This window comes from Chelonus insularis, unplaced genomic scaffold (assembly GCF_013357705.1).
Source record: "Chelonus insularis isolate UGA/USDA-ARS -01 unplaced genomic scaffold, ASM1335770v1 contig_405_pilon, whole genome shotgun sequence".
Lineage (NCBI taxonomy): Eukaryota > Metazoa > Arthropoda > Insecta > Hymenoptera > Braconidae > Chelonus > Chelonus insularis.
The window spans coordinates 109,035-136,109 of record NW_023276562.1 but is presented as its reverse complement, the minus strand read 5'-3'; the positions used below and the strand labels follow the sequence as shown (position 1 = coordinate 136,109).

The following is a 27,075-nucleotide window of genomic DNA, read 5'->3' as shown; positions in this document are numbered from 1 at the left end:
TCTATCTTTTCTATATTTATCTTGCTCTTTTTTTTACATATACACTTTTTATTTTGTGATCAATATTTATGCCATATACTCTGATATATTATGATTCTCTGAAATTATGCCGATAGATTGTTTCTACATTAATATTCTTCATATATTAATATTCTTTCATAAATTTATTGCACTGCAAATAGTATACTTCTTATTCTTCTAATTGTTTCTTTTTAATTTTCATTTTGCAATTTATAAAATTTATAAAATCTGCAAATCAATTCAAATTTAAAAGCGGTATTAAATTAAAAACTAATTTTAAATGTCAAATTAAATTTTAGTTTAAAAGAATTATTCTGTTCATTGATTCAAATAATTTTATACATTTTGACTAACCACTGTATAAATAATTCGCTATATTAAAAAATTGTTAACATTTTAGAATGACTATGAGAGAACTTTTTTTCACAAAGATGTACTTTTTTAATCGTATACCTTTAAAACAACGTTGTATTTGATATGTTCATAAAATAATAATAAAATTTTTATGAACTTACAATCAACTAAAAACCCCAAGACAATCTTCATTTTACATTTATAGAAACTGTTGGCACTAAATATTAATTTGCAGTCTTACAATAGAAAATAATAATTTAAGATTAAATTCTATTGTATTTGTTCAATCAATGAAATAATAAATTGATAAAATTGATAATGTGGGAATGTATCATCGTTCGTGACACTATCACTGAAGAAATTCTAGAAACTAAAAAGTCCGAATGATGAAAACACACTGACTGACAGTACTCTACTCCAATGCTACTAAACTCGATGTAGATGATGAGTTATCGACTGGAAAGAAGTGCAGAGAGACTACTTTTTCGATACACTGAAAACCAAATTATCTAGTGTCGCTCACGAGAGTCTTCCCGGTGGAGACTATGCCTCCGGGAGTCTTGACTGCTTGGAGTTACCGGTCGTCGTTTTGATCTTTTAAACTTAGCAATATCTTCACCAAAAACATCTCCAGTTCTCAAGGCTGAAATTAAATCATCAAATTCTCCTTTATTGTCTCCTTGTCCATTACTATTGACTTCATTCTTTTTATTTAAAGAAATGCTATTGAGAATTCCTTCTCGAGAATTTTTTCTCTCCATCGTACGTTTCTTCAACTAAAATAAATACAAATAATGAAAGTCAGCTTTAATTTATCAACTAACTAATTTAAATTTTACTAAAAAAAGTTTATTTTACCTCTTGTTCTTGTTTGGCACGACGTTCTTCTTCTTCAGCTTTCTTTCTCATGTTTTCAACGTCAGCTCTGGCTTCAGTAAGAGCTTGTAAAAAGTTTTCAAAGATTCCGAAGAATTCGTCAGGTTGAACACCCGCAGAATCTTCTCCAAAAAGTCTTACTGCTCGGTCAAATCTGGTTTTCATGTCTTGGAACAAATCTTCAGCTTCAGCTAATCGACATGTTGCTTGAGCTTGAAAATCTCTCATTGCTGGTAGGAACATGTCTCCTTGGAGAACTTGAGCCTGTCCTCGATGGAATTCTGTTTAAAAAACAATTAAATAAATATTTATATTTTAAACGTAAAAAAAATTTTCAAAAAATCATACCAATTTCCCGTTGAACATCTTGGAGTCCATTCTTCAGATTGGCGACCTCCTTTTGAAGGTCAACCATGCTTACTCTTGCAGCTGTTCTTACATGCGGTAAGTCTTCTTCAATATCTAAAACTTCCCTAAATCTTGACTCAAGTATTTGAACAAGATAATGAAGCAGTGTCGTTCCTTTAGCACATGAAGACTTGGTATCTACTAGTCTGTTCAAAGAGGCCAGTCGAAAGCCACAGGCATTGCCTCGGGCGTTTCCACGATTGATGTAATTTCCGAGAGCAAGAACCAGTTCGAGTAACTTCCTGAGTCTTCGTGATCTAGCGACTTGTCGACTCGCTTCAAGAACGGCACGCATCCTCGGCGTCAATTCCGCGATACTGGCAGCAAATTTTTTCTTGTAGTGCAAGGACCTCAGGCGTTGTTCGTAATGCGGTACTCTGAAATCAATAAAACGGTATTATTAATCACTGCATAATTGCAGTGTTCTGGATTTTAAAGTCCTGTCATAACATTAAAATAAACAGTAGTCTTTATATAAAATACAACTTTTATGAATCGATATATTTTTGTTTTGATAACTCAATAAACACTTCTTAAAAACTAGAAAGTTGAAAAAAAAATTCTTACTTAGAAATTTGATAGAGAAAACAATCCGCTCGACTCTGCAAATCTTTCTGATTCATATCAAGCAAAGCAGCTTCTTCAGAGGAAGGAATGTACTTCAGCAATTGTTCGACCATGTCAATATGTAGAATGTTTTGTTGATCCATCGATAAAATTGTTCTTGTAATCTCGTTATCAGACATCTTCAGCTTAGACAGTAAAATAGTACAATTTTGTGCTCTTCTTGAATCGATAACTGACATAGTTTTCTTGTTTTTACCCAAGTTCCTAAGATCTTCAATAGAACCTTCCGCAGAAACACCATTTTTCTGATACGCACAAAATATTTTATCGATCATATCTAGATCCATAATATTATATAATTTAGTGTCATCTAACTCTGACCAGATAGTGCCTTGAAGCTTCTGTTCAGGAATCTTAGACCAGTTAAAGGATTTTAAAGGATTGCTTGATATAGGAACATTCTTGATGACTTCAACCTTCATTGGTGGTGGTGGTGCTGCCGGTGTAAAACATAACGGAGGTGGGGGTGGTGCTAAAGGCGGTGGAGGTGGAGGAGGTGGTGTTGGTTTAGCTTCAATCTTCTCCACCAGATCGTCTTCAACAATTTTAATCGTTGCTTTTGCGTCATCTGGAAGACTTCCTGAGGCTACTAACTGCTCTAACCGCTTCCTCTCAGACTTTTCATTATTAACCTGTCGAGAAAGAGCTTCAATGTTATCTTGGAGTTCAGAAATTCTTTGTTTCGTTTCGATGTGCATTGATGTTTCTTTTTCAAGTCTTTCTTTAATTCTTGCTAAACTTGCTTCCATGTCTTCTTTCTCTTGGGTCCTTAAATCTAATTCTTGTTCTTTTTTCGCTAATTTTGTTGATATATCTGAGTTTTCTCGTTCTAATTCTTCAGCTCGTTTTCTTGCTGCTACCAATTCTTCTTCTTTTGCTAATAAATGAACAATTTCTTTAACATTTATTTCAATTGGAGCGACATCTGGATTCCTAGGAGTTCCACCTTCATTGCCTCCTTCAGATTGCAGAACTATTTGCTGAACAATACGATCAAATAATAACCAATGTTGAGGATACGAGCCGTAATCTAACGGAAGAAGAAGACAGTGTTCGAGTAAGCTTAACAAATGAGTATAAGCTGCTGTATGACTCAGCTTTCTTCGTAATAAATCAAACATTGCAGTTGCACTCTTAGTATCTATGTGGTCTTTCTCAAATTTTCGCGCTAATTCCTTTTCATCTTCATTTCTCACCATTTCAAAAAAATCTAAATGCCTGTCTAAAGTTTCGTTTTCATATTTACGTAATTTTTCGATAATTGGTTGGATTCCAAGCATTAACAATTCATACCGAAGATGAAGTCGAAACTCTAGAGTCACTTGTCCTGGTCCGTAATTTAATACTGCATTAATAAATGACATAATTGCCGTTTTTAAAGATAGATTGTCTTTATAGATGCCAAAATTCTTGTCTAAATCGTTGATTATACTTTGGAATCGAGTTCTTTCGAAGTGATATTTTTGAAAATGAAGCATCGCTTCTAAAACTTTCCGATGTCCTCCAGGGACAAGGCATACTGCACCCAAAATTTCGAGAACAGAAATTTTTGCTTTAATGTTTTCTGTTGCAAGTGATTGAGATATTGTATTTATCGCTGTTGGATGAGCCAATACATGAGCCCGACCATTCTAAAATAATGAATCAATTAATTAATAATTATCAGAGATGAGTTAACATTAAATTAATATTATATTAATGGATTAATTAGTTTAATTTAAATATTCCTGAATAATTTTTATGCTCTTTTTTACTCAGAAAATATTGAGAAAAAGTTAATTACAATCAATAAAATAAAATAAAGATCGAATCAACCAAGAAAATTTCTAAAACATTATTTCTTTCGGCATTCTACTAACGGAACTCTGAATTATTCATTAGATAAAAAACAGATTAAGAACACATGTTCCAATTAAGTAAATATAGTAGAAAGGAAATTTGTTCAATAACAGTATTTAATTTATCAACACTACTTTTCAAATGTACTTGTTAATTTTTTTTCATTAATAAAAAAAAATTTTTTCAATAAATTTTAAAAAAAATCTTAACTAGCTTAAAAGATAAAAAACTTACCGAATTGTTCATTAGTGCCTTTAAACATCCTATAACACTTGTATGGAGATTACTATTAGCTGCTTCAACATCTATAGTTCCCAAAATTTGCAATAAAATATTCAACCCATCAAGTTCAATAAATCTAAGAACAAAACTGTGTGGTTGTGTTCTTAAAGCAGTTTTTAATGCTTCTGCTTGTCTTATATGATTGGATAATTCTTCAGCATCTTCAGAAATCGGTGTCTATAAACAAAATTAATATTAAAAATGAATTAATAAAACACTAAACTTTATAGTAGCTTCTTAAATAGTTTACTTGAGTAAATTTATTGAAACAAAATATCAATTAATGCATATAAATATCTCTGAAAGCATCAATAAATTACAACAAATGAATCATTTACCGTTGTTATCACACGAATCCTGTTGATATAGTCTTCGGGATCTCCACTTAAATCAGTCGTTCGTAGGCCTCCATTATCAAGGGTATCATTACCTTTCCTTGAGCAATAAATCTGCCATTTTTTATTGGCAGGAAGTGCCAATACTGCTTGACGATTCGCCTGCGTAAGATCTAACTCATCAACAAGCTCCAAAAACATTTTATTTAATTCTTCTTCAGCAGGCATTGGCAATGTTGGGGTCATTGCTTGAAGCGTGAGTGTACCCGTCTGCTCCACAACGCAGTACGTAATTTCTGGAGGTTCATCATCCTGAAAATCGTGAAAATATTATGTAATATTCTTTTTATCATTCTCATAAATTGTTAATGTATATTAATATTTGATTTTAGCCAAGATTGCTTAATATTTAACAATTGTAAACTTTTACTTTATCTACACTATCTAAAGAAAGGTCAGAGGATTGAAGCAAGTCAACAGAAAAAAGACAAGTTTGTAAATCGTGTAAAGGTCTGATATTACTGCAGTAACAACTGTAATCGATCGGGGCTTAGGAAAAATGATTTACCTTTCCATATACTCAACAACATTCCATAATATTTTCTGAACGAAATTGTTTAAGTTACGCATAACTGTAAGTTTACACCTATGATTTTTAGACAATAAATAACAAACACTGACAACTGGTTCATAATAATTATGTTAACGATAACATCTTTATGCATAAAATAACTATTTAGTATATATGAACAATTTCTTTCTCAATTTTCTCTCTTACTGAAGCGATGGACGGATATTTTTATTTTTCAACTTCACACCTCGTTTAATTTAATTGAAAATAGTGATCAATTATAATCATAGTAAGATTAACCTATACGTGAAAAATCGTATTCTCATAAAAAACTACCCTTTTCAGAGTAGAATAAAGATAATGTAGGTTTAAAAAATGATACTGATAAACCAAAGAGAAGCAAATTAGGCAAAGTAGTTTTGGAAATTTTTGAAGATACCATTCCAACTTTATAGCTAGTCGTATTTTTCTACATTCAAGTTGTAAAACTGAAAAAATATGCACAGTTTTGGCAAAGTTAAATGTCACCTTCGACATCGACCAAAAAACGTAAAATCTTGAAACTACAGATTAAATTAAAAAAAGAAAATACGTGAAGCAATAAGAAGAAAAAAAATTTTTTATCGAGTGAACCTAACCAAGGCCAACAAGATTTGCAGCGAGACACTACATACATGGTTTTCCTGAGAAATCTGTATCCTGTCATCGTTTTTCTTTCTTTATGCTTCCCTATTTCATTTCTTGTCTGTACAGCAAATAGCATTAAGAGGGAAAATGATTTTCACAAAAAGAAGATTCTTATGTAATATTCTTAGCATAAAAAAATAATGAATCATGATTTCTGCATGCAAAAAATATAAATACTATCACAATACACTGTAATACGTGAGAAATTAAATAAATTCGATTATTGTAATAGTTGATCACATGATTACAGTAGTATATAATCTTCCCGAATCTATGCTATTAGGTAGCATTACATTGTAATATTTTTTGTCGTGTAATAATACATAAGTATTTATGAATTGTTTTTGATACATTAACACTTTATTAAATGACTTAGTTACTAATAGGATATGTAATGTGAGTTATCTAAACTTGCAATTAATTAGAAAGATTTATTTTTCTTCAAGTATGTAATGTCTCGTAATTTTCCAGATTCCTTTGTCACAAATTACCACGTCATTGAATAATATATGCCGATGGCTGTCACGGAAGTGAATAAAGAGCAATCAATCGATTACTTTCTTTCTATGATGCACAAGGTCATCATATAACTTATGGCAGGGACAAATATGCAATAAATCGTATGACGAAGACAACAACAAGTGGTAATAATCATAAAAAGAATGTTTCCTTGCTCTGAATGACTTGCTCATCTTCAACAATGTTAAGTAGAGTTCACAACTGCCGTAGCAAACGATCCGTAGAAAAATGTGTCGTTAAGAATAATCTAGAGTCAGTATATTTAATGATACAGCAGCATACATTGTGATTAATATAATTTTTTAGAATCAATTCAATTATTTATCGGATTACTTGTCGTATCTTAGATTTATTTATTCATTTATTTATTATTCATTTGTATCAGAAACTTTCACTTGATAGAAAAGGCATATTTTTATAAAATAATAAAATTTATAAATGATAGCTGTAAGATAAAATAAATCTTCACGGTCTATTCAAACACGCTCGCAAAATAACTCTCAGTTTCTAACTTGATTTCGATTTCCTTACCTGCAGGCAACCACAAAATGATTTCTTCACCCGAGAAGGCATCGTCTGGCAGTGCACGACAAATTCTTTAAGAGGTTGAGGACTTCTCAAGGAACAAGTCGGGATCCTCTGCAATAAAAAAAAAAATTATTAAATAAATAAATACTTCATTTATCAAATAACAATTGCTTTTTATGATGTTATATTAAGAATTAAAGAATTTAAACAAGCTATTTATAGAATATTCCAAAAAGTATATCAGATAATGAATGTGACATTAATCATGACATTAAATGATGAATATTAATAATATCCATTAAAATATATTTCAAAAAATATTGTCAATTCAGGTGATAATAAAATGGTGTCAGTGATGTTTACCGAAATAAAATCACTCCAGAACTTCATTTCCTGTTAAATGTAAATGTCAAACATTGTGCGAATAAATTTCTTATTTTCACTTGGTGAGGACAACAACAAATGACAATCAACGATAAATTTCACTTTTGTACATTTCCGTATATCAGTAAGAGAAATACTATCAAGCAATACTTTACTTTAAGCTGCGCGAAACTTCCGTCTTTGACACCGCAGAAAAATTTTCCGGCTACTAAGAAGCCTTCAATCGTTTATTATCGTCAACACAAAAACTTTTTATCAATGCAATTAACTCCTGGTCATTATCTGCATAAATGTATGTGGTGGTATCGTTGAGATTACTAAGCAGGTCAAGTTCCTGGGAGATATGAATTATTAATATAAATGTACGGTTATATGTATCTATGCTGATTTTAGAGATACATTGAAAAAATACAAATTGTTGTTAATATGATTTTTTTCATTTCTACTTGACATCGATTCTGTCAAGATTATTAATATAGATTCAGAATTATTATAAAGATGCCTACACAATTAAGAGTGAAAGTAAAAAATTGTGGTTCTTATTGTCTTATAATTGTTTGTATTGTTCATATTAGACAAGTTAAATTTGTAAAAGAAAACTTATAATTAGGCTGTAATAACTGCAAAGCGAATTTATTTAAATTAAATTTAGAAATTGATGGTTATTTATGTTGAAAAAAATCTTGGAATTAAAAAGGAAAACGAAATTTTTATGAAAGTGAAATGAATATGAAAGTCAGTGTGCATCATAAAAATTACAGATTTTGATGAAAATTTAAAGATTAATCACTAAAGAAAACTGAACGTTTAAATACAATTACAATCATTTTTTTTTAATTATCAACTTTTTCACAGATTAAGAATTATTAAATAATTCATTCAAAACACTATTATATACAATCTGTACATGATGTGAGCAAGGTAGTTATAATTATAAACAGAATAACATAAATTGTGATTCTTTTCAATTTTTCTTTGGGTGAGAAATTGAATTAAAAGTTTGAGAAAAAAATCATTAAGCAACAGATAATCATCAAACACTTTGTACAATCAAGGGGAAATAATATATGTATAATTAGAAAATTTGATATTATTTTTAAAAACTTGATAATAAACGATCTGTTAATGATGTATTAATTTCATTTAAAATCATACTATTGATTGTCGATTATTTTTTTTTTCACTAATATTCTTTATAATTTCATTACTTTTTGTTTTCACTAACTATAATTTTATCTTAAATCTTGATATAATATCTATAAGTCTTTACAAACTATGGATATATGCAAATGCAACAAAGTAAAAACCATTAATTAATTTTTTATATAACATTTAAAGATTTTAAATTATTTCTAGTAGAATAATAAGTGAGAATCACATTCTATCATACGCACACACTGAAGTTTCCTCTTTCAATTCACGCGCTACCGAGAGAGTATACTTGTTATCTTGATAAGATAACATTATGCATATTTAACAAGTCAATTATGGAATAGAAAAATACAAACGCATCACAAGTGTATCTAACACAAGTGTTCTTTTGGGAGCATCAGATATATTTTAGGTAATACTGAGCAAATAAAACTCATTTGATAATATAAAAGTCAACATACAACAACAAGGCAAATGTCGAAACAAATTTTATGCTAAACATTATGTGACCTTCAATAATGGCTTTGAAACTGTGTTTTGATAATTATTTCGTGAAAAGAGATAAGAAAGGAATGTCAATATATAGTATTCATATATAACTGCGTGAATTAAAACCAAGTGTGAAGTAAAATTCCAGACAAACAGGTAATGTCACAGCAGGTCTCGGGTGGCAACTTAATATATGAGACAAAAATAAAATAAAAAGAATAAAGGTAATAAAAGAAAATATGGTCACCCGAGATTTTCAAGGATAGAAAAGGCATTTATTCATATAATTAAGATTTCAAGTGAATATCTTTATATACAATGAACTCCTGTAATCGGGAACCATGAGTATTAGTTATCTGAATAATTATACGATCCATCTCGTAAACTCTTTACGCTCCTATGACTATCGCGCTTACTTGCGCGTGATTTTTAGTTAATGAGGATTTTGACTCCAATCGTATTTGTAATTTTAACTAAACAAATAAACAGAAATTTCACTTCGTACATATCGGTTTCTGTTTACTCCATAAGGATTTAAACATTTATGTATTTTTTTTTTAATGATAAATTTTTCTGTATCGAAAGTTCAAAAGGTTAAAGATTTTTACAATTTATTCTGAAATGTCGATTAATGAATAATTAAAAATAATTATATGAAAGAAATATACATATAATATGAAATTATTCATTCATCAATTTGAGAAAATGTTGAATATCTAATTATGATAAACTATAGTCAATTAACACTAACTAACGCAATCAATATGTTAAGTAGAAAAAGATGTTTAAAATGTGGTCTATCCAAAAGCTCCTTTAATGACTTATTGGAGCAAAATTAATGAAGTTACAGTTGATTAGTTGCTCTATCAAACAGAAAATTGATACTACAAAAACCTCTAGTGACACTTTGAAAATATTATTGTGTATCATTTAAAAATACAATCAGTTAATTTGACAATTAATAAAAAATTCTTATTTAATTCAAGAGAATTCAAACAAATTCATATTGCATTTTCTTTCAAATTTATAAATATTTGAAAGTTTACAGTAATACATAGTGATATAATGATGTACCTTTAACTATTTTAATTAGATAAAAACGCATCTACTGTTAGTAGAAGGATCTACTGTTCAGTTATCGGTTTTAACTGTTTACCTGTTGATTTGTAAATGCTGATTAAATAACCCAACAATACTTAAACCAATAAACAACTCAGCAATAAAGAATTACAATTACTAAAGTATATCTAACTCAGATTTTATTGCTTTTTTAGAAAATTTCCATTATCATATGAAATGAAAAATAAAATATATTAACTAAAAAGTAATTTAAAGTATTATACATTTCTTCTACTATTTCATCACTACTAAATGTTTATTTTTGTCATGCTGAGGTACTTGAACAAAGCAATGTTAACCAAAATGCTTGTTCATATCAACAAATTTATAAAACTAAAAAATGATGTTTTTTGAATTTGACATTAATATGTTCATAGTATGCTATTTCATCAGAAAAATATAACTTCCATTAACACCTAGAAATTCTCCAAACTTAATTACATTCCAATTCTCTCCATTAATAAGACAAGTCAACGTGAGAGTAATAGCAGTATAACGTTAATAAAAAATTGAGTCATTAAACTACTCATGAATCGGACTTTTTTGATAGCTTCATAGTATGATTGATAGAAGTTTAATCTCATGATGGAATTTGAGCAGGTGAAAACGAATCACGTTTGATCATTTTGTATTAAATCTACAGAGAACAAATCAACGACAACTATGTGTATAGGTATATAACCGATAGCCTATAGTTTCTCTCATCGAATAACTTTGGTGAGAGTGATGAAGACCCAAATAAATGATATACAATAACATCCATGAATGTTCACATTTTTTTTTTCATTGTTCATTGAATAGACCAGGTAAATTTCACCGAATGTTTAACAATTATCCTTTAATTATGCGAATCAGTTGATGCAAGCTTATTATAATAAATCGTAACATCCAAATGAATAATAAGACAGCAATTCACTTTTGATATTGAATAAATTAATTGCGATTTTTAATTAATTATTATTCTAGTGAGGGGGTTTAGAACAACCACGATAGAATAATAATCTAGAGTTATTGCAATATTAAATAGTCCCACGGAATTATTTTTTGCCCTATATGTGTATCGAGAGAAACTTTATTAAATCAATTATTTAATTCAATTTAGATGAAATAAAAAATGTTTTCTTGAATTGTTTTTGATAAAATGATTAATAGAACAGCATTTAATAGCAAAATAAAAGAAGAAACTTTCATAAAAAGAAAACAAGTAATTAATTTCAAAGATGAAAATAATTTTGATAATTGTTTAAATGGAATTTATAAAGACATGATTTTAATTTGATGATAAATCTAATAAACTAACAGTTATGCAATTTTTTATGCACTGAAAAAAGTTAAAAATACTTATGAAATTTGTATAAAATAAATATAATAAAATACCAGGTTGAGTTTTCCAATTTTTTCCAGCACAGTCTCCATCTTGAGATAAATATAAAAATACTGAAATTCCAGAATTTTTCCCGCTATTCTGTTATTTTGATTTACTTCTAGTGTTCACAATGCGTGGATCTTCGTCATGCCACGTCTGTGACGTTTGAGATGCGATAAGAGACCCTTCAAATCTCTCTCGCGTGCTCACTGTCGTTTTCTTGATTCCTTACTGGTCACGGCGCGTGTCGGTCACGCGTGTGACTTTCATCCAGATCGATATTTGTGAAGCACCATGAAATTTAGCAGGCCACGGTTAAATTATCCTGACCACCTTAATCGGGGTATAAAACAAAAGACGCAAATAAAATGACTTTAAATAAGGGCCTCTTCTTGCCGAAATTTCACCGGCTGCAGGTGAGATCGAGCCATGCAAACCTCAATTGCCTGCACGAAAGTTCAGCCTCAGGCTGTCAGTCGTTTCACTTTAATTTTGTATCACAAATTTTTTTACTCAAATTTATTTATTAAAAATAAATTTAACTCATGTCATATTAATTCATTTGACTGATGGACATCATAAAAAATAAATAATTAAAAGTTTGTTGTTTTATTTTTAATAATTAAAACAAATCCACTAAAAATCGTTAAATGTCTGTAACACGTGTTGTATGTAACTGGCATATATCAAAGTAAAATGATTAAACGGTATAGGTTTTTTTTTGGAGTTAACATTAATTTTTTTAAAAATTATTTAAGGCCGCACGTGTCGTCATAAATGTCCCGAGTACGATATGAGAGAGCGGAGAACCTCCTCACTCGCGATTCTCAACCGAACTGCCAGCTGAAAATACAACACCTCTCATGCACAAGTGTACCTGTAGAAACTTGTGAGGATTGTCTGAGAGAAGGGGACTGACTGACTTGGGCCCCCACGGGACTGCCATGGGTCAATCTACTGTTTTATTTTTTTATTTTTCAGTTTTCACATATCAAATTCAAACTATCGACATATTAGACATATTTTTCAGAATATAATTGACAGGCAAATGAAAGTGAAATGCAACCAGGAAATTCATTTCAATAAATCTCTTCTCTGATTAATAAAAAAAAATAAAACTCAAGAGATATATAAATGGAGTAATTAAAAAAATCCCGTAAATTTATCTTTTCTTAAAGAAAGTTATATAAACTCGTTAAAAAAAAAATTGACAACTTTTTCCCAAATTAAGCGTTTATTTTTAACTGTTGCTCTTCACATTGCTAAAACTACCGTGACATTTTCTCTTATCCTCCTTCTCGACATTCTATCACCACTCGAGGACCATTAAATCTTACCAGGAGTTTTGAGCACGTCGTAAAACATGTCTGAAGATATGAAAAACAAAAAGAATTATATTCAGAAGCAAACCGTATACTTATTCATTTGCAGTGAAAGAAAAAATAATTTTTCAGCAGTAGAAATTACTCGAACCCAACAAGTATTTTATTGAAGCATTTTAATAACATATTTTTTCATTAAGTACTAAAGATTTCTCTTTTTTAATTTTAATGGCATCCTAATATCATGTTTGTTGATGTTTGAAATATGATGATTATAATAATTCTCATAATTAATGGTTTTTCGTTATTTTTATTAAATTAGTCAGTACATTTGGATTAATAGTTTTGTTTATTATTGTTTCAGAGTTTAGAAAATAATCGTTGATAAGTAGAAAATTAGTATTCATAAACAACAGGTGAGTAAAAGAAAATTTTAAAAAAAGTTTTTTTTTAAATGATAATTATTACAACTTTAACTGATAATTGGAAAACTGAAAAAAATTCATATCGTCTCTCTGTGACAAGCTTTAATTTCAAGAATTATCATCATTTTTTTTTATGAAACAAAAAATGATGTGCATGACTGTTTGATTAATTATTAGTTGATAGATTAATATTTGTATAATGAATAGAGAGTTTCAATTCTCGTGTCGATAATCGTAATAGTTTCTGCAGTTTCTAATTATACTAACGATGATGGTAACTCCTATATTTGTTCACTCTTAATATTTTTAAACTTTCATTATTTTTATTTTAGAATAGTGAATAGTAGAGCAATGTCTTTTCTTATTTATTTGATATAAAAAATAATCGTATTTATAATTAATATTTATCATTAATCAACGAAATGAATTTTTTATTTATAAAGTTGATAACAAAGATTTTCATTTTCAACGTCAAAATTGTATCATTATATCAAGTTTGAGTTCTAATTAAAACAAAATAAACCATTATTCATGATCAGTCATTATGTACAAGAAATTAAATAAAAATGAATATTTCTATTTCTATGATTATTTGTGTTATCAAGAATTTTCCTTCTGACTGGTCTTTACATTGTTTTAAAAAATCAATATGTTCACAATTATTGTGTGAAGTTAGTTATAAAATGAAATTGAGTGTTTTAACATTTAAAACGTAGTTCAACTATAAAATAACAATCATAGCAAGTGGTAATCATAAATATTTCCATAAAAATTTCATAACATTAGAAACCTAACAGAATAGCAAACTTGTACATAATCTCAATTTCGATAGAGTGTCTGTAAAGCCTAGATTCCATCTCATGGATGGTTGCGAATATAAAATAAACATTTTTCCTCGTTGTGTCCATTATGAATATTTGAAGGAATGCAATATGGCATAATATAGAAATCAGTAGACACAATTTCTTTTCTTGAATCATTACACGGTCCGTCTGATACTCGTCCTCCTGACCTGACCTCGACGGTATCTCAGTATTCGATCTATCATCGATACAAGTACATTTACGGGAAAAGATGTGAGGATATGCAGACAGGCGATCCATGGCCATAACATAATAGCTACTAAGTACCAATTCTTAACTAACACTCAACTTACTTCTCTAAACCTTTCTATTGCAATTTTATTTCCGTCGAGGAAACTGCAAGCTGATAAAAGCTTCACTTACCAGCTGTTCGAAGGAAATAAGAGATTTCTAACGTTTTGTAATCAACTAACGGCTTCTGTCAAGACTGTAATCCACACCTGTGTAGCGATCGATTCTCATGTACTATATGGGTTATGTACGGTACCTACCATCAGTTATACATGCATATAATATGCATAATATAAATAAAAAATGTTTATCGATTTTACACTGGCACACTTGATGTATAGCCACGATAGTTCGATCCCCCTTTTTTTGCAAAGATTCTTCGACTCTGTAGCTAAATTCACTTTTGAAATGTATAAAGTATTCTTACGTATGATCATCAATCATCATCAATGAGTAACTGAAGCCTTTTTTATCGATTCATTACTTTGTAAAAATCAAATCAACATGTATTTGCTTGACTAGTCACATTGCAATATTTTTTATTGTAGTAAATTTATTATTTCAATCAGACACTCCAAGAGAATACTTAACGAAGTTCATTGTTTTTTTTTCTTTATTATAATTTTGAGAAAAACAAATATTTTTTAATTAATTTGTAATTGATGATTGTAGAAAATATTAAAAACAAAAAAATTTATAATTCATGTTGCTGTTAATGACAATGAGAACAATGTTCATTAAAAATGTCATCTTCTCAATATTGTTTTTTACAATACTTATTTTTTATTTATTTATTCTTTTTAATAAAAGAAAAGTAGAAGAAAGAGAGTATTCATGAGCAATTACATAGAAACAACCTTTTTTTTATTATTAAGTCGACTATTAAATAATAAGGAAAATGTAAGTTTCACTTACTCTAATTACTCTCAATAAATATTGGATTAAACTTGAATGTTTTTTAACAGCGAGATTGAATGAAATAAAAAATTTTTAATCGATAATAATCGTTGGTAAAACAAATATATTATTAAATTAATCACAATACTAATTGAAATATAGCAATCGTGACTTTTAGTTATTCTTGATCGATAGATTGAAAAATTGTTTGTTTATATCATCTATGAAGACATGAAAAGGTTATAATTTTTAACACAAATAATAAATACAGAATTACAAAATAAATAATGTTTTGTTTAAATTGATATATTACAATTAAGAGGTTAGTTAATTAATGATAAATCATCGTTAAATATGTTTCATAAAAATTTTTGTTTCCTCTGAAGCAGGAATACGTCTAAAAATAATTCTTGTGATCTTTAAATATTACAAAATAGAATTTTTATGCGTCTACACGACTGATTGATGTTTCTAACAAGATAATTTAATGACATACCAATAAATGAGGATATTTAAGCATTTGTCAACATTGAATATACACTAACCATTCCCCTACTCAACATAATAAATAATACAGCCGAAAAACCATAGAACCTATTTCATCACAATCTTCATATATAATTACATATGAAGCTGATAAGCTACTCAAAGTCATTTAAAACGAGAAAAAACCGTCTGTGTATAAGAAGAAAGTATGTGAGATAAAGGTGAAAGAGCATGAAAGATTTTTAAAATACTTATGTATTATGTCAGACTATAAGACGCCTACAGGTATAGATATTTAACTGAACGTTTACTCGAATTCTCATAAATATCATGAGGTATTGGATAAAATGTTATAAATTTTCATATAAAATCACGATGCGGTTCTTTGAGCTCCTCAACACCTTTTTTCTATCAAAAAATCTTCAGGTGGGCCACCCAAATTAGAATGAATTTAATTTAAACGTTAATCTAGTCTTACTCTGCGTACGTTTTTCTCAACGTCCTAATCGGTGTCAACTGCTGCATGTATCGACCTACTCAGGAAGACCCGTTATGCTGTAGCTCCCACCTTGGACGATTCTAACTTTCAGAACATATTCAGGCAAGTCTACACACTCTCGATCAGTTGTTGGTTATTGCAAAGATATGTCCAATTGCCAGGATACTGATAATTTAGCTAAAAAGTTTAGTAGATGCTTATATGTATTTTACGTATATAAATATTTATTAGAAAACTACTGAGACAAGTGCGTAGGCTCATTCATTACATAGTCTACTTAAGACCGAGCTGATTCTTATCCAACTTAATAGACAATTTCAACGACCTTTTAAAGCATTCCCACGTAATAACAGTTTTTCATAAATTCGTCATTATCATTAATCACTATATTTAACCAATAAATTTCTTTGTATGCTTCATGCTGGGTGAAAAAAAAGGTTTTTTCGATTTTTTTTATACGTAAAAATTTTTATACTTTACATTGTCGCTTTTAGTTATTTTTAATTAAAATTTTATTTCCTATAATGATGAAAACATTTCTCAATAAAGTAATAAATTTTTTTAAGCAATCGAATTTTGGAAATGATTTGAAAATTCATTGAAAATCAATTTCTCTTATGGGTTTTATGTAATAAGTGTTATAACATCTACTGAAGATGAGAAAAGTCATAACAGTAATTTTTCATTCTCGTAACGAGCAGTATTGTAAATTAGTAAGTATTCTTACAACAGTATTAGCTTAATCAATTGTAACAATGAATAATTCATTCAATTATAAATTATTCACTTTTAGGAAAAAAAAAAATTTTTTTTCGAAATTTAATAAATAATAAAATTACAGTTATTTGTATTGTGCTGTCACTTAATAAACATTTCACACAGAGAAATATTTCTTTCCAACTTTGAATGTAATTGAATTTTCAATTGTTATTCATTTAAATTTTACTACAATTTTATTTTATTTTTAAGCATCCTATTCAATAGAAAGAAATCCTAATCACTGATATTTTTTACTTTGAAGAACAATGAAAGCACATAACAATCTTCATTAAAACATGTTTAGCATACTTTAATACTTTATTTATTTTGAAAAAAACAAAAAGAAACAAAATATATATTTGTGACAACGAACCTGACTAAAAATACTTTTCTTCAAAAAAATATACAAATTCACTTTTACTCCGATAATAAGAAATTTTACTCCAAAAAAAAATCCTCCCATTATTATCATCATAAACAAAAAAAAATTATGTCATCAGTGATAGAAATGATAGTGGAACTAGTACGGAATATTTGACCTTGCGTTACACTTAAAAATAATTGAGTCAAATAAAGAGATCCTATCAGTGTATAGATCAATGAGGCCGATTGGATTGTATGAACAGCATTTCAATGCCACACTGTATACCAAGGAAGTTTGAACAAATATTCCACTTTGTTCCATCTCGTGTAGGTCAGTAGATATATTTTAATCTTATCATGACTTCCAAACACGTATCTGAAACGAACAGTTGTCATAAAAGTGTTTGCAAGCGGTTGAATTGTCATGCAAGACATTGACGCCCTTTTTCGAACTCGCATGACTTCAAGTAGACCAGCTGAAAGTACAATATATACATGATTATTCTCTACTGGACATCAGCGGCCCAAATCCATACTGAAGACGTCCACTACCAACTGTTTATACTGGTCAGAATCATTTTTAAATGTCGCGCCAACTTATTATAAGAAATAAATAATCTAAACACGTTTATTCTCAGAGCTACTATGCTGAATAGATTTATGCCAATCCAGACACGTTTTAAACACACTTTTTTCACGTAATAAAACGATTTAATCGTTCAATAGAATAAAAAAATAACAAATACGTTTAATGAGTGATATAAAAAGGTCAATCTACTGCTTCCGGTTTGAATTAAAATGAATGGATTTTTGAAAAAAATTTATAATAATTAGATGCAATCCAACACTATCAACAACAACACTTTATTCACGATTGTGGGTCAGTGGACTAAACGAGATTTTTGCCAAGAGAGAAGTCTATGCACTCTTTTTTCTATATTTCTTCCCTTCTCTCTTGCTAAGATTAGAAACTTTACGCATGAAAGAACAACCATAGTATATGTATGAATATTATCGATGTTTCTTTAGTAGTTTATGTACGAATTAATTGACAGTTAAAACTGTTAAAAGATATACCTAATTATTTTTGTTCAATTTATTATATATAATCATTACTTTTCATGACTTTTGTGATAAGGAAATTATGAAAACTAACATTAAAAGAGGTTTATGTGGAATTTTAATAAATTAATCTAATATGGAAAAATATTGTTGCATGAAAATTCTTGTTTTGCAAAAGTAAGTAATTAAATTCATTTTTTTTTTATTTCTAAAACATTTTCAATTTAATTAATTTAATCGAATAAAAAAATTCAATTAATTATCTATAAATTAAAAGTTGTAATAAAATAAAAAATTATTTTATTGATTAAATCAAGTGGATAATTATGAAGTAAATTTATTTTAGACTGAAATATATAATGAGTTTCAAGATATAAAATGGAATATCTGTGTGAAAAAATATTGAATAGCGATGTAAAAATTAAATTACGTTGAAAACTATATCTGCTAAATGCGGATTTTAAAGAAATTAAAAAAATTTCCAAGATCAATCTATCACGATACAAGTAAACTTAAAAATCATTTAAAACCTGTATTATAACGAGAATGACTCCAAAAAAATTTTAGAAAGCCAAAACACTAAACAATCTGATCTGAGTTCAGAGATGTTGACTTGCCCAAATACTTAATCCCAAATGAGTCATCAAGGTAAAAAATCAAGGGTTGTAACCTATGCACCCAGACAAAATCAATATTAAACACCTTAGTCATAGGAGAGTTCTCAAACTATCCACCTCTCTTAGTGTCTAGTATCCCCTTTCAAGTAGAGTCTGTTGTCGTACTAATTATTATCTCTCCAAATTTATACCTTGTTTACACAATGTATGAACATAAGGCGTCAAGATCTATACACTTATCTATTAGTTATTTCCACAATTTCTTCCTGTTTGCTTTATTACGTAAACCGATGTTACTGAGTCTAATGCGATGCGACATCCAATCGGATAATTTGTTCGGTAACTCTCTCGTATCACGTATGTATGGCCTTATGAGAAAATCCGGAAATAAGTCAAGAAACAAGACTTCTATCAAATTACGACTACTGCAAGTATTTCCAATACTCAAGCAATTTATATATAACTCGAATCAATTACAAAAGTAAATTTTCCATGTAGTATTATGCAGCCTCATTAAACTCTACTCCTACTAATCAATCAATTATTTTTTTTTACTTTTCTCAGAAACAATTAATTTTAAAAGAAAAATACTTCTTTAATTGTTGCAAAAAAAAAGTCAATCAATTCAGAAAGACTAAAACAGTTTAGCTGTTTTTAAAACGCTGGGTTTTTTGTTTGAGTAATCAGGTGTCAATGAACTGGAGCAAATATCTTTCAAGAACAGTTCACAGTGTAACATGGGTAAAACATTTTTTGATTTTTTACGTAACTTTTCATTTTCTGGATGAAAATTAGTTTGGATTAAAGAATACAAAGTACATTTTTTTTTGGTTATAAGTTGAATTATTTATCTTATGCCTGATGCATTAGTGAAATTGTCCTTCAAACTCTAAAAATATATCTTAGCTCCAAAAAATGAAATAAAGTTTTATGAAAATTAGGCATTAATATTGATTACTTTTCTCACTATTAATTCAAAAAAAAAAACTCTCAATATGTTTTTAATGGATAAATAAATTCTTTTGTACAATTGTCTAGATTTGTAACACTTTAAAATAAATTACTGTATTGATAAAAATCAATGTTGATGTTTTTATTTAATATTCTAATAAAAATACTCGTATCAGGCTGTGATTCAGTCATTAGATAAATTCAAGTAGTTTTTAATTCCACACTAAAAATAATAAAGCCACTTTTAGTTTGTCATCTAGTGTGAAAGTAGAGAAAAAATCAATAACTCTAGACCACCAAATTAAACAAAAACATTATTTAAATATTTTACAACTCAAAGTAATCATAAAAATGAGATTTACTTTAATTTAAAAAAAGTTAATAATATTAAAATTAAAGCTAAATATTACCAAATTGCCCTAATTACAGGCTATGTATGTATGGCATAGATTACTTTCTGACTTAATTGACAACATATTGATGTTTGTGCAACAAAAAAATTAATTCATTTTAGAAACCACGTGGTTAAAATTTATGTAGAGTATTTTTAAAAATTTCTTCAAATAAAATAAATTAGTTTGAAAACAAAATAAATCGAAAAAAGTTTACCTTGTGAATACTAATGAAAGTTGATTAGAGATGACTGAAGAACTAAATCTACACTCAACTCACAAACTTATAAACAACAATAAAAATTGAAAGACCATTGTTCAGACACAACAGACGACTTGATATTACAACATATCGAGCGTTTGGCTAACATACTCGGCGCTGAAGCTGAACGAACCGTAGCTATGGTCGAAGGGTAGTTCCTGTTGCAATACCCCATGGGGTATTACTGAAGCCCTCGTACCCTGGACCAAACATCTGTCCTATTCCCCACCACAAACGGTTCAATATTCAGCTTGAAAGACCTCTGGCACGAGCCACAAATTTCGATTTCTTTACCTATTACTTTTTTTTACATTTTTTATTGACTTTTGTCAATATCTTAATATTAAATACCCCCATAAATAAATAAATAGTATTTTATTATTTTGTACAACTTTGGAATAACCGTAAATATACGTTTAAAGCATTCATGCAAACCATTTCACACCGGAAGTAGTATATGGTAATTTCACCACGCCTTTAACGTCCTTGTAAAAGAAATTTTTGCAATTAGGATGATTTCACGGTGTGTTAAAGACAAATCACCAGGGCAGAAACTAACTATGGGTCGAGGTCAAATGATTTTTTAGTGGATGATCTTAAGTAAAAGAGTTTAGTTAGAAGTAAGCAAATCATTTTTGATCTTATCTATAGTGATAATGGAGTGAGAAATTTTTTGAGAATTGTTTGAAGAGGTTTTAGGATGACACATCATATTTACTATAATGCTACTTGAAAGAACTTTAAATAATTTATAAGACAATAAAGATTCAGTTATTTTATAAACTTTTCAATTTTAATATTTAACATAAAATCAGTTATTAATTTTTTTAAAATTAAAATAAACTATTATTGACAACTAGAAGGTGATATTTATTTGTTGTAAATAAAGTTTAATTCCTTTCAACTTATAAAATATTTTACGAGAAATCTTTACTAAAGAAATTCTTGAATAAAAAAAAATTCTATTTCTTGAAAAAAACTGTCCTTTCAATCCGGTGTATTTATTATGTAAAAATCTAGTTTACAGCTCCCACTCGTAACCTATTTTCCTTGAAAGGAGCACTAAAACCGAGACCGATGATGGATGGTGGAATAAAAAAATCATTCTCAACCTATATGACATGATATTATAATCAAGAGTCATAAGTGTAAAAAAAATGCATATCCGCAAGGGGATGGGATGATCAAAGCGGTAATCAACGTAAATTGATGGCAATTGGCTAGTCTCTGAAACTATGGAGTACAGTATGATGCCTCCCAAGTACTTGGAAGTTGTGATTCTGCGTTGCACGATTTAATGTGGTTGAATCTTTTTCTTAATAAATCCTCGCAAACGAATAAAGAGTAAAAAGAAGAGAAGACTACTAAATAAAATAGATCAAAGCAGAACGAGCAGTTATAAAAAGCTTAGAACTATTCGAAACAAGTGTTTCAGAGAAATGTATAAAATGTGATAAAAAGTATATAAAAGAGATGTAATTCCTCTCAACTAATTAGCATTATGCCAAAGAAATCTCGAGGTGTTGGTCTATATAAATGAGAAAAAAGTCGATGAATGAAGAAATTGAATAAGTTAAAAGAGCAACAAGTTCTTCATGTGGAATAGTTATAGAACCTTTCCGTCTCAATAACCACGAAAGGAACTCATGAGAAGAACAACTGATAAACTCAAATCTTCTTTATATATAATAAAATGAAATTTTCATTGGCATATAAATCAATGATTGAATCAATATAATTATTTATGAACTTTCATTTAAAATCTATTTAAACCATCATTATACTGTATATTGCTCTGATATTATTAAAAAACATCAAATAAAAAATCTTATAAAAGTATTCATTTTATTGCAAATTTTATTCTAATCTCGAATGATTTATTCTAGCTTCAAGCTCCAAAGAACAACGATAAATTGAATTTTCTAGATACTGATAAGTAAATAGAAATTATGAGTTATCCATTTCTTTTTACACATATACGAAGTATATATGTAAATATTGATTTTAGTAAGACATTGATAAATAGATGTTTACATGAATTTCTATAAAATTACAAAATAAAACTAAAAAACATGAATTTGTGTTTTTCGTAATGAATTACAAAAATACCTTATCAAAGACACGTATCATAGGTGTCAACAAATGGAATTGATAATCATATAAAGTCGGTACCCATTGAATCTAGTTGCCCCTCTGATCTACGAATAAGCAGCTGACAGCTGCGAGAAAGCGATAGTCCACATGTTAAGGTCGTTACTCTAGCGAGACGTTGGGATATCAGTTTCATCGGCTCTCTTAAGCCAATTGACGTGTATCTTGAACATCTCTGAGTTAATTTATAAACTGTGATCTAAAAATGAATGAATGAATGTTCAAGATACGTGTCTGTTACAATTCTAGACAAATTAGAAAGGAATATAATTAGGTATATATTTTTATAAATAAATTCAAAGAAGAAACAAATAAGAAAAAACAACGACAACTAAACAGAGAAATAGGAATCAAAAGGAAACATAGGCAGTATATCGTATTAAATTCACTTCTCACTACATCTTGCTCTCTTATTTCTTGGGGAAACTATTTTGGAATCGACTGCAGACTCGCAGAACGTGCCCGTGCACTTGGATTATACATCTGGAACGTCTGAATCCCGCTACTCGATCTCACATGAATTAACAAATAGATTACTTTTATCAAATTATCATATTATGAACAGCTTCAATCTACATCTATTTAATTATACACATATAGCTGTACTTTTTATATACCATGAAACAAATGAGAGTGATCTATTCACTTCCTCATGTAATTCAGTACAATAAACACGATTCAACGTTACTAACTATTGGAATCCATGTAGGAAGGTACTGACATTTACAAATGCCGCATACGTTCTCTTGCAATTCTTCGTTTTTTGTCATTTTACTTTATAACAAAACCATTTTCTATTGCATTTAGGTTTATCACTCACAATGGTTTTGATATAATGTCAGAGAAAATACTGTATCACCTTGAAAGTGCATATTTCTATAGAAACATACCTCAGGCTTTTTTTTTACAGTTTTATACTTCATTTTTATTCATGCATATCGTGATTTTTCTTAGCTTGATAAACATAAAAGATAAAATAAATATTAAGTTGACATTCATAATGGTTTACTGTAGAATTCTTGGTTTATATTAAATTAAAATTTATTATGAATACTACTCTATGACACAATTTTTAATTTGATGTATTTCTGTAGATTTTAACATAAATTCTAGTTAGAGGCAACCTAATAAATGAAAATTCATCAATATTTTAGCAAATTGTACAAACTACTATAAAGTTCAAATACTAAATATGTCATGGAAATTTTTTGATTGATCTGTAATTCTAATAGTTTCACGGATTATCAGCTTTTAGTTTCTAATACAATATAAATATTCAATAATAATTTGTTGAAAGTGTTGTAGGTTTTTTTTTGTTTAATTAAGATTTAGATCTTGAATATAAATTTTAGAACTAATAAATTTCCATAACTTGAATGAAAGTATGAAGATTTTGTATTTCAATTTGATTAAAAAATTAAAGGCCATCGTTGATAAATATTTTGTGTATTATTATATAATAACTAAATAATAAACATTAAGTAAAAAATCTATAAGATGATTTATCATCATATTGAAAACAGTATCCATGAAGTTTTAGTTTTCACTTCAGTCTGACTTACAATTATGTAAAATATGCTAAGTAGAATTAGCTATTCTTAACCTTAACCTTGCTAACATCTACATAGTTATTTTAAGTAAAAGTAACTAGAAATACAAAAAAAAGTTATTCCAGTATGTTTTGTTGTACAACATTACCGAGTTAACTTTCCAAAATCAATATTTACCTTATTATGAATCAATTTTCTATTTCAGTTTATTCTCCTGTTTTGTTTTTATTTAAACTAAGAAAATCAATATTACAGTTATTTAAGAGCTAATAGAGTGAAATTAAATAAAAATCCATAAATTCTTGAGTTATCTTTTTTACGCCAAATGCACATGTTATTTGTATTAAGAAACTCATTAATTTTGAATAAATACTTTTGGAAAGTTTTAAACAAATCGTTTTACTTTTAAAACATTCATTTAGCTTACTTTATCTAACTTACATGAAACATCATCAATCTAATGGTATGTAAGATATGATTAAAATTCACAAAATGATTAGAAAAAACATTCCATACTACCAATAAATAATCGTTTCAATTAAATAACTCCAGTCAGCTATTAACAAATCATTCAATGTTGCAAATATAAAAATGAATTTAATTACATTTTTGTCTTATCGCAAAATTCAAAAAAAAAATCGTTATTCAGTTGAAACCTACCAAGCTTAAAAGTTTCACGATTGATTTACTTTTGTAAAATGATACTATCACTGGACTGGAATAACCTAATTAAGACTTTAATTATTTATCCCCTAGCTTGTTTAGATTATTTCTTAGTTCTTGAAAAATTGATTAGACATCGAAAGAGATACAGGTGCGGTCGAGTTAATTGGGAAATGATTCAATTCCAGTCGTTAGTATACTCGGAAGTGGAGAAAGGCGGAACAGAGATGCAACAAGGTCTATTTTCTATCAAAGTCTGTATTCGTTTGGTGAATAGTGTCTCTCTTACTTGTTATGCATATGTACCTATCACAATTTTTGTAAGTATGACATTGTTCTTAACAATAGTTTACAATAGTAACATTACATCTTTCACTACATCATCATTCATCACAGAAAGCTTTCTCATCAAAGAATCTACTGCTACTCGTCATTTCTGTTGAAAAAATTCAGAAAGAAAGGTGTCTAACTTTACAATAATGCTCGTATACGATCAATATCATAGGACTTTAAATTTAAATAATTTTTTAATAGCTTCTCAATTTTTTTCTATTGTTTTAGAAAAGTTTTATCGGTCTTTCACCTTTGCTTGCTCTTTTTAGCTTTTCATGACTATTTTTTTTTTCTCTTTATATTGAAAAAGATTTTAATCTCTTTTATATTCCCTGACAAGGAGTTTGAACAAATGTATTTAAATTGCTCTTAAAATCTTCTTAAAACAATCAATACTACTTGATAAAATATTCTTTCTTTGTTTTCTATTATATTATACTTGAGGTCGATTTTAAACTTAAAAAACATCTAATAACCTCTTTCAATTTTATTCACTATATAATATATTTACATGGATTGTTATCTTGCTCGTTGGAATAAATGATCCATATCATTGGAAATGCATTTTTATTTTATATACAATACTTTTTTCTTTCACTTATAATACTTTTGATATTTTTTTTTACTTCGTTGAATTTTCAAACCTATTTTAAAATCTCATTAATGTATTTTATGCAAAAAATTTATATTGTTGAAGTACTATGATATTTTCCTTGATAAAAAGTAACTTTTATTATCTGTGGTCAATCAGTTAATTTGCATAAAAGTGGTTATTTTTTATCAAGTGATAAAAAGTCAACTTACTTAAAAACCGGCCGGCGAGTGTCAAATTCCCCTGTATAGTGAACTAGTTGCAGATCAATAGGTTCCGACCGGGCACATGTTTCTTCAAAATAAAACTTTACTCTGTTGTGTTACTTGAATGACATCAAGTATGAGGATGCAAATATGATAATCATCGTTCGTATTGTCAATCGTAGACAGTAAACATGTGTTGGTAGAAGGACGTATATACGTCGTGAGTTAAAACAAACGCCGGTTGAGTTCTAATAATAATAAAAAGAGTGCGCGCACGCGAGAAATCCCGAGAAAAGTCTTCCTACAAACTAGACGAAAACGAGAATGGAGAAACCGGGTTTGTCTCATCTACGTTCTGCGCGTGTCCGTCAAGCTGACGGACTGCGTCGTCAAGGAGACGCGCTGCTCATTCAATTCTCGTGCGCACGATTCAATTGATCGAACTGTGATGCGATGCTAAACGGCAAATTCAATGCATCTTATCGGTTAATTTTTTAGAAATCTTTTAGCATAAATATTTATGAAATTAATGACTTCATTTCTTCAATTAAAGTGAATGATGATGGAATTTTATATTTATTTAATCAACACTTTTTTACGTATTAAATATAGTTTTGCATTTAATTCAATCTGAATAGGGAGTTTTTAATCATATTCACTTGCAATTAATTTTAATGCACAATTGAAGTAATTAAAACATTAGAAAATAATGACTATGATGAAGATAAATTCTCTAATCATCCCATACGAGTCCAAATATTCCAATCAAATTCTTATTTAAAGCTACTCCATGTGGAACTTTTAGAACTTCGATTTAGTTTTTTGTAAGTATCGATCAATTCTAAAATTTGTGTTAATCAATAATAAAATACAACCCAATTTTACTTTTTAAAT

The 27,075-nt window shown here is 28.6% G+C and overlaps 1 protein-coding gene across 3 annotated transcripts; it reads right to left on the bottom strand.

The window, feature by feature from the left end:
* Positions 1-26,471, bottom strand: DAAM (disheveled-associated activator of morphogenesis-like protein). 3 transcript variants are annotated; one of them, XM_035086993.1, is made up of 8 exons: positions 26,188-26,471; positions 7,051-7,158; positions 4,746-5,054; positions 4,360-4,584; positions 2,227-3,917; positions 1,600-2,036; positions 1,234-1,532; positions 1-1,151 (listed from the first exon to the last, which is right to left on the bottom strand). In XM_035086993.1, exons 2-8 carry the CDS (start codon positions 7,090-7,092, stop codon positions 885-887), a joined length of 3,270 nt encoding a protein of 1,089 aa, XP_034942884.1. In that variant the 5' UTR covers positions 7,093-7,158; positions 26,188-26,471; the 3' UTR covers positions 1-884. The 3 variants fall into 3 exon arrangements, with proteins under 3 accessions (XP_034942884.1, XP_034942882.1, XP_034942883.1); XM_035086991.1 differs by lacking the exon at positions 26,188-26,471 and adding an exon at positions 11,569-12,376; XM_035086992.1 differs by lacking the exon at positions 26,188-26,471 and adding an exon at positions 7,411-7,844.
* Between the last annotated feature and the right edge of the window lie 604 nt (positions 26,472-27,075).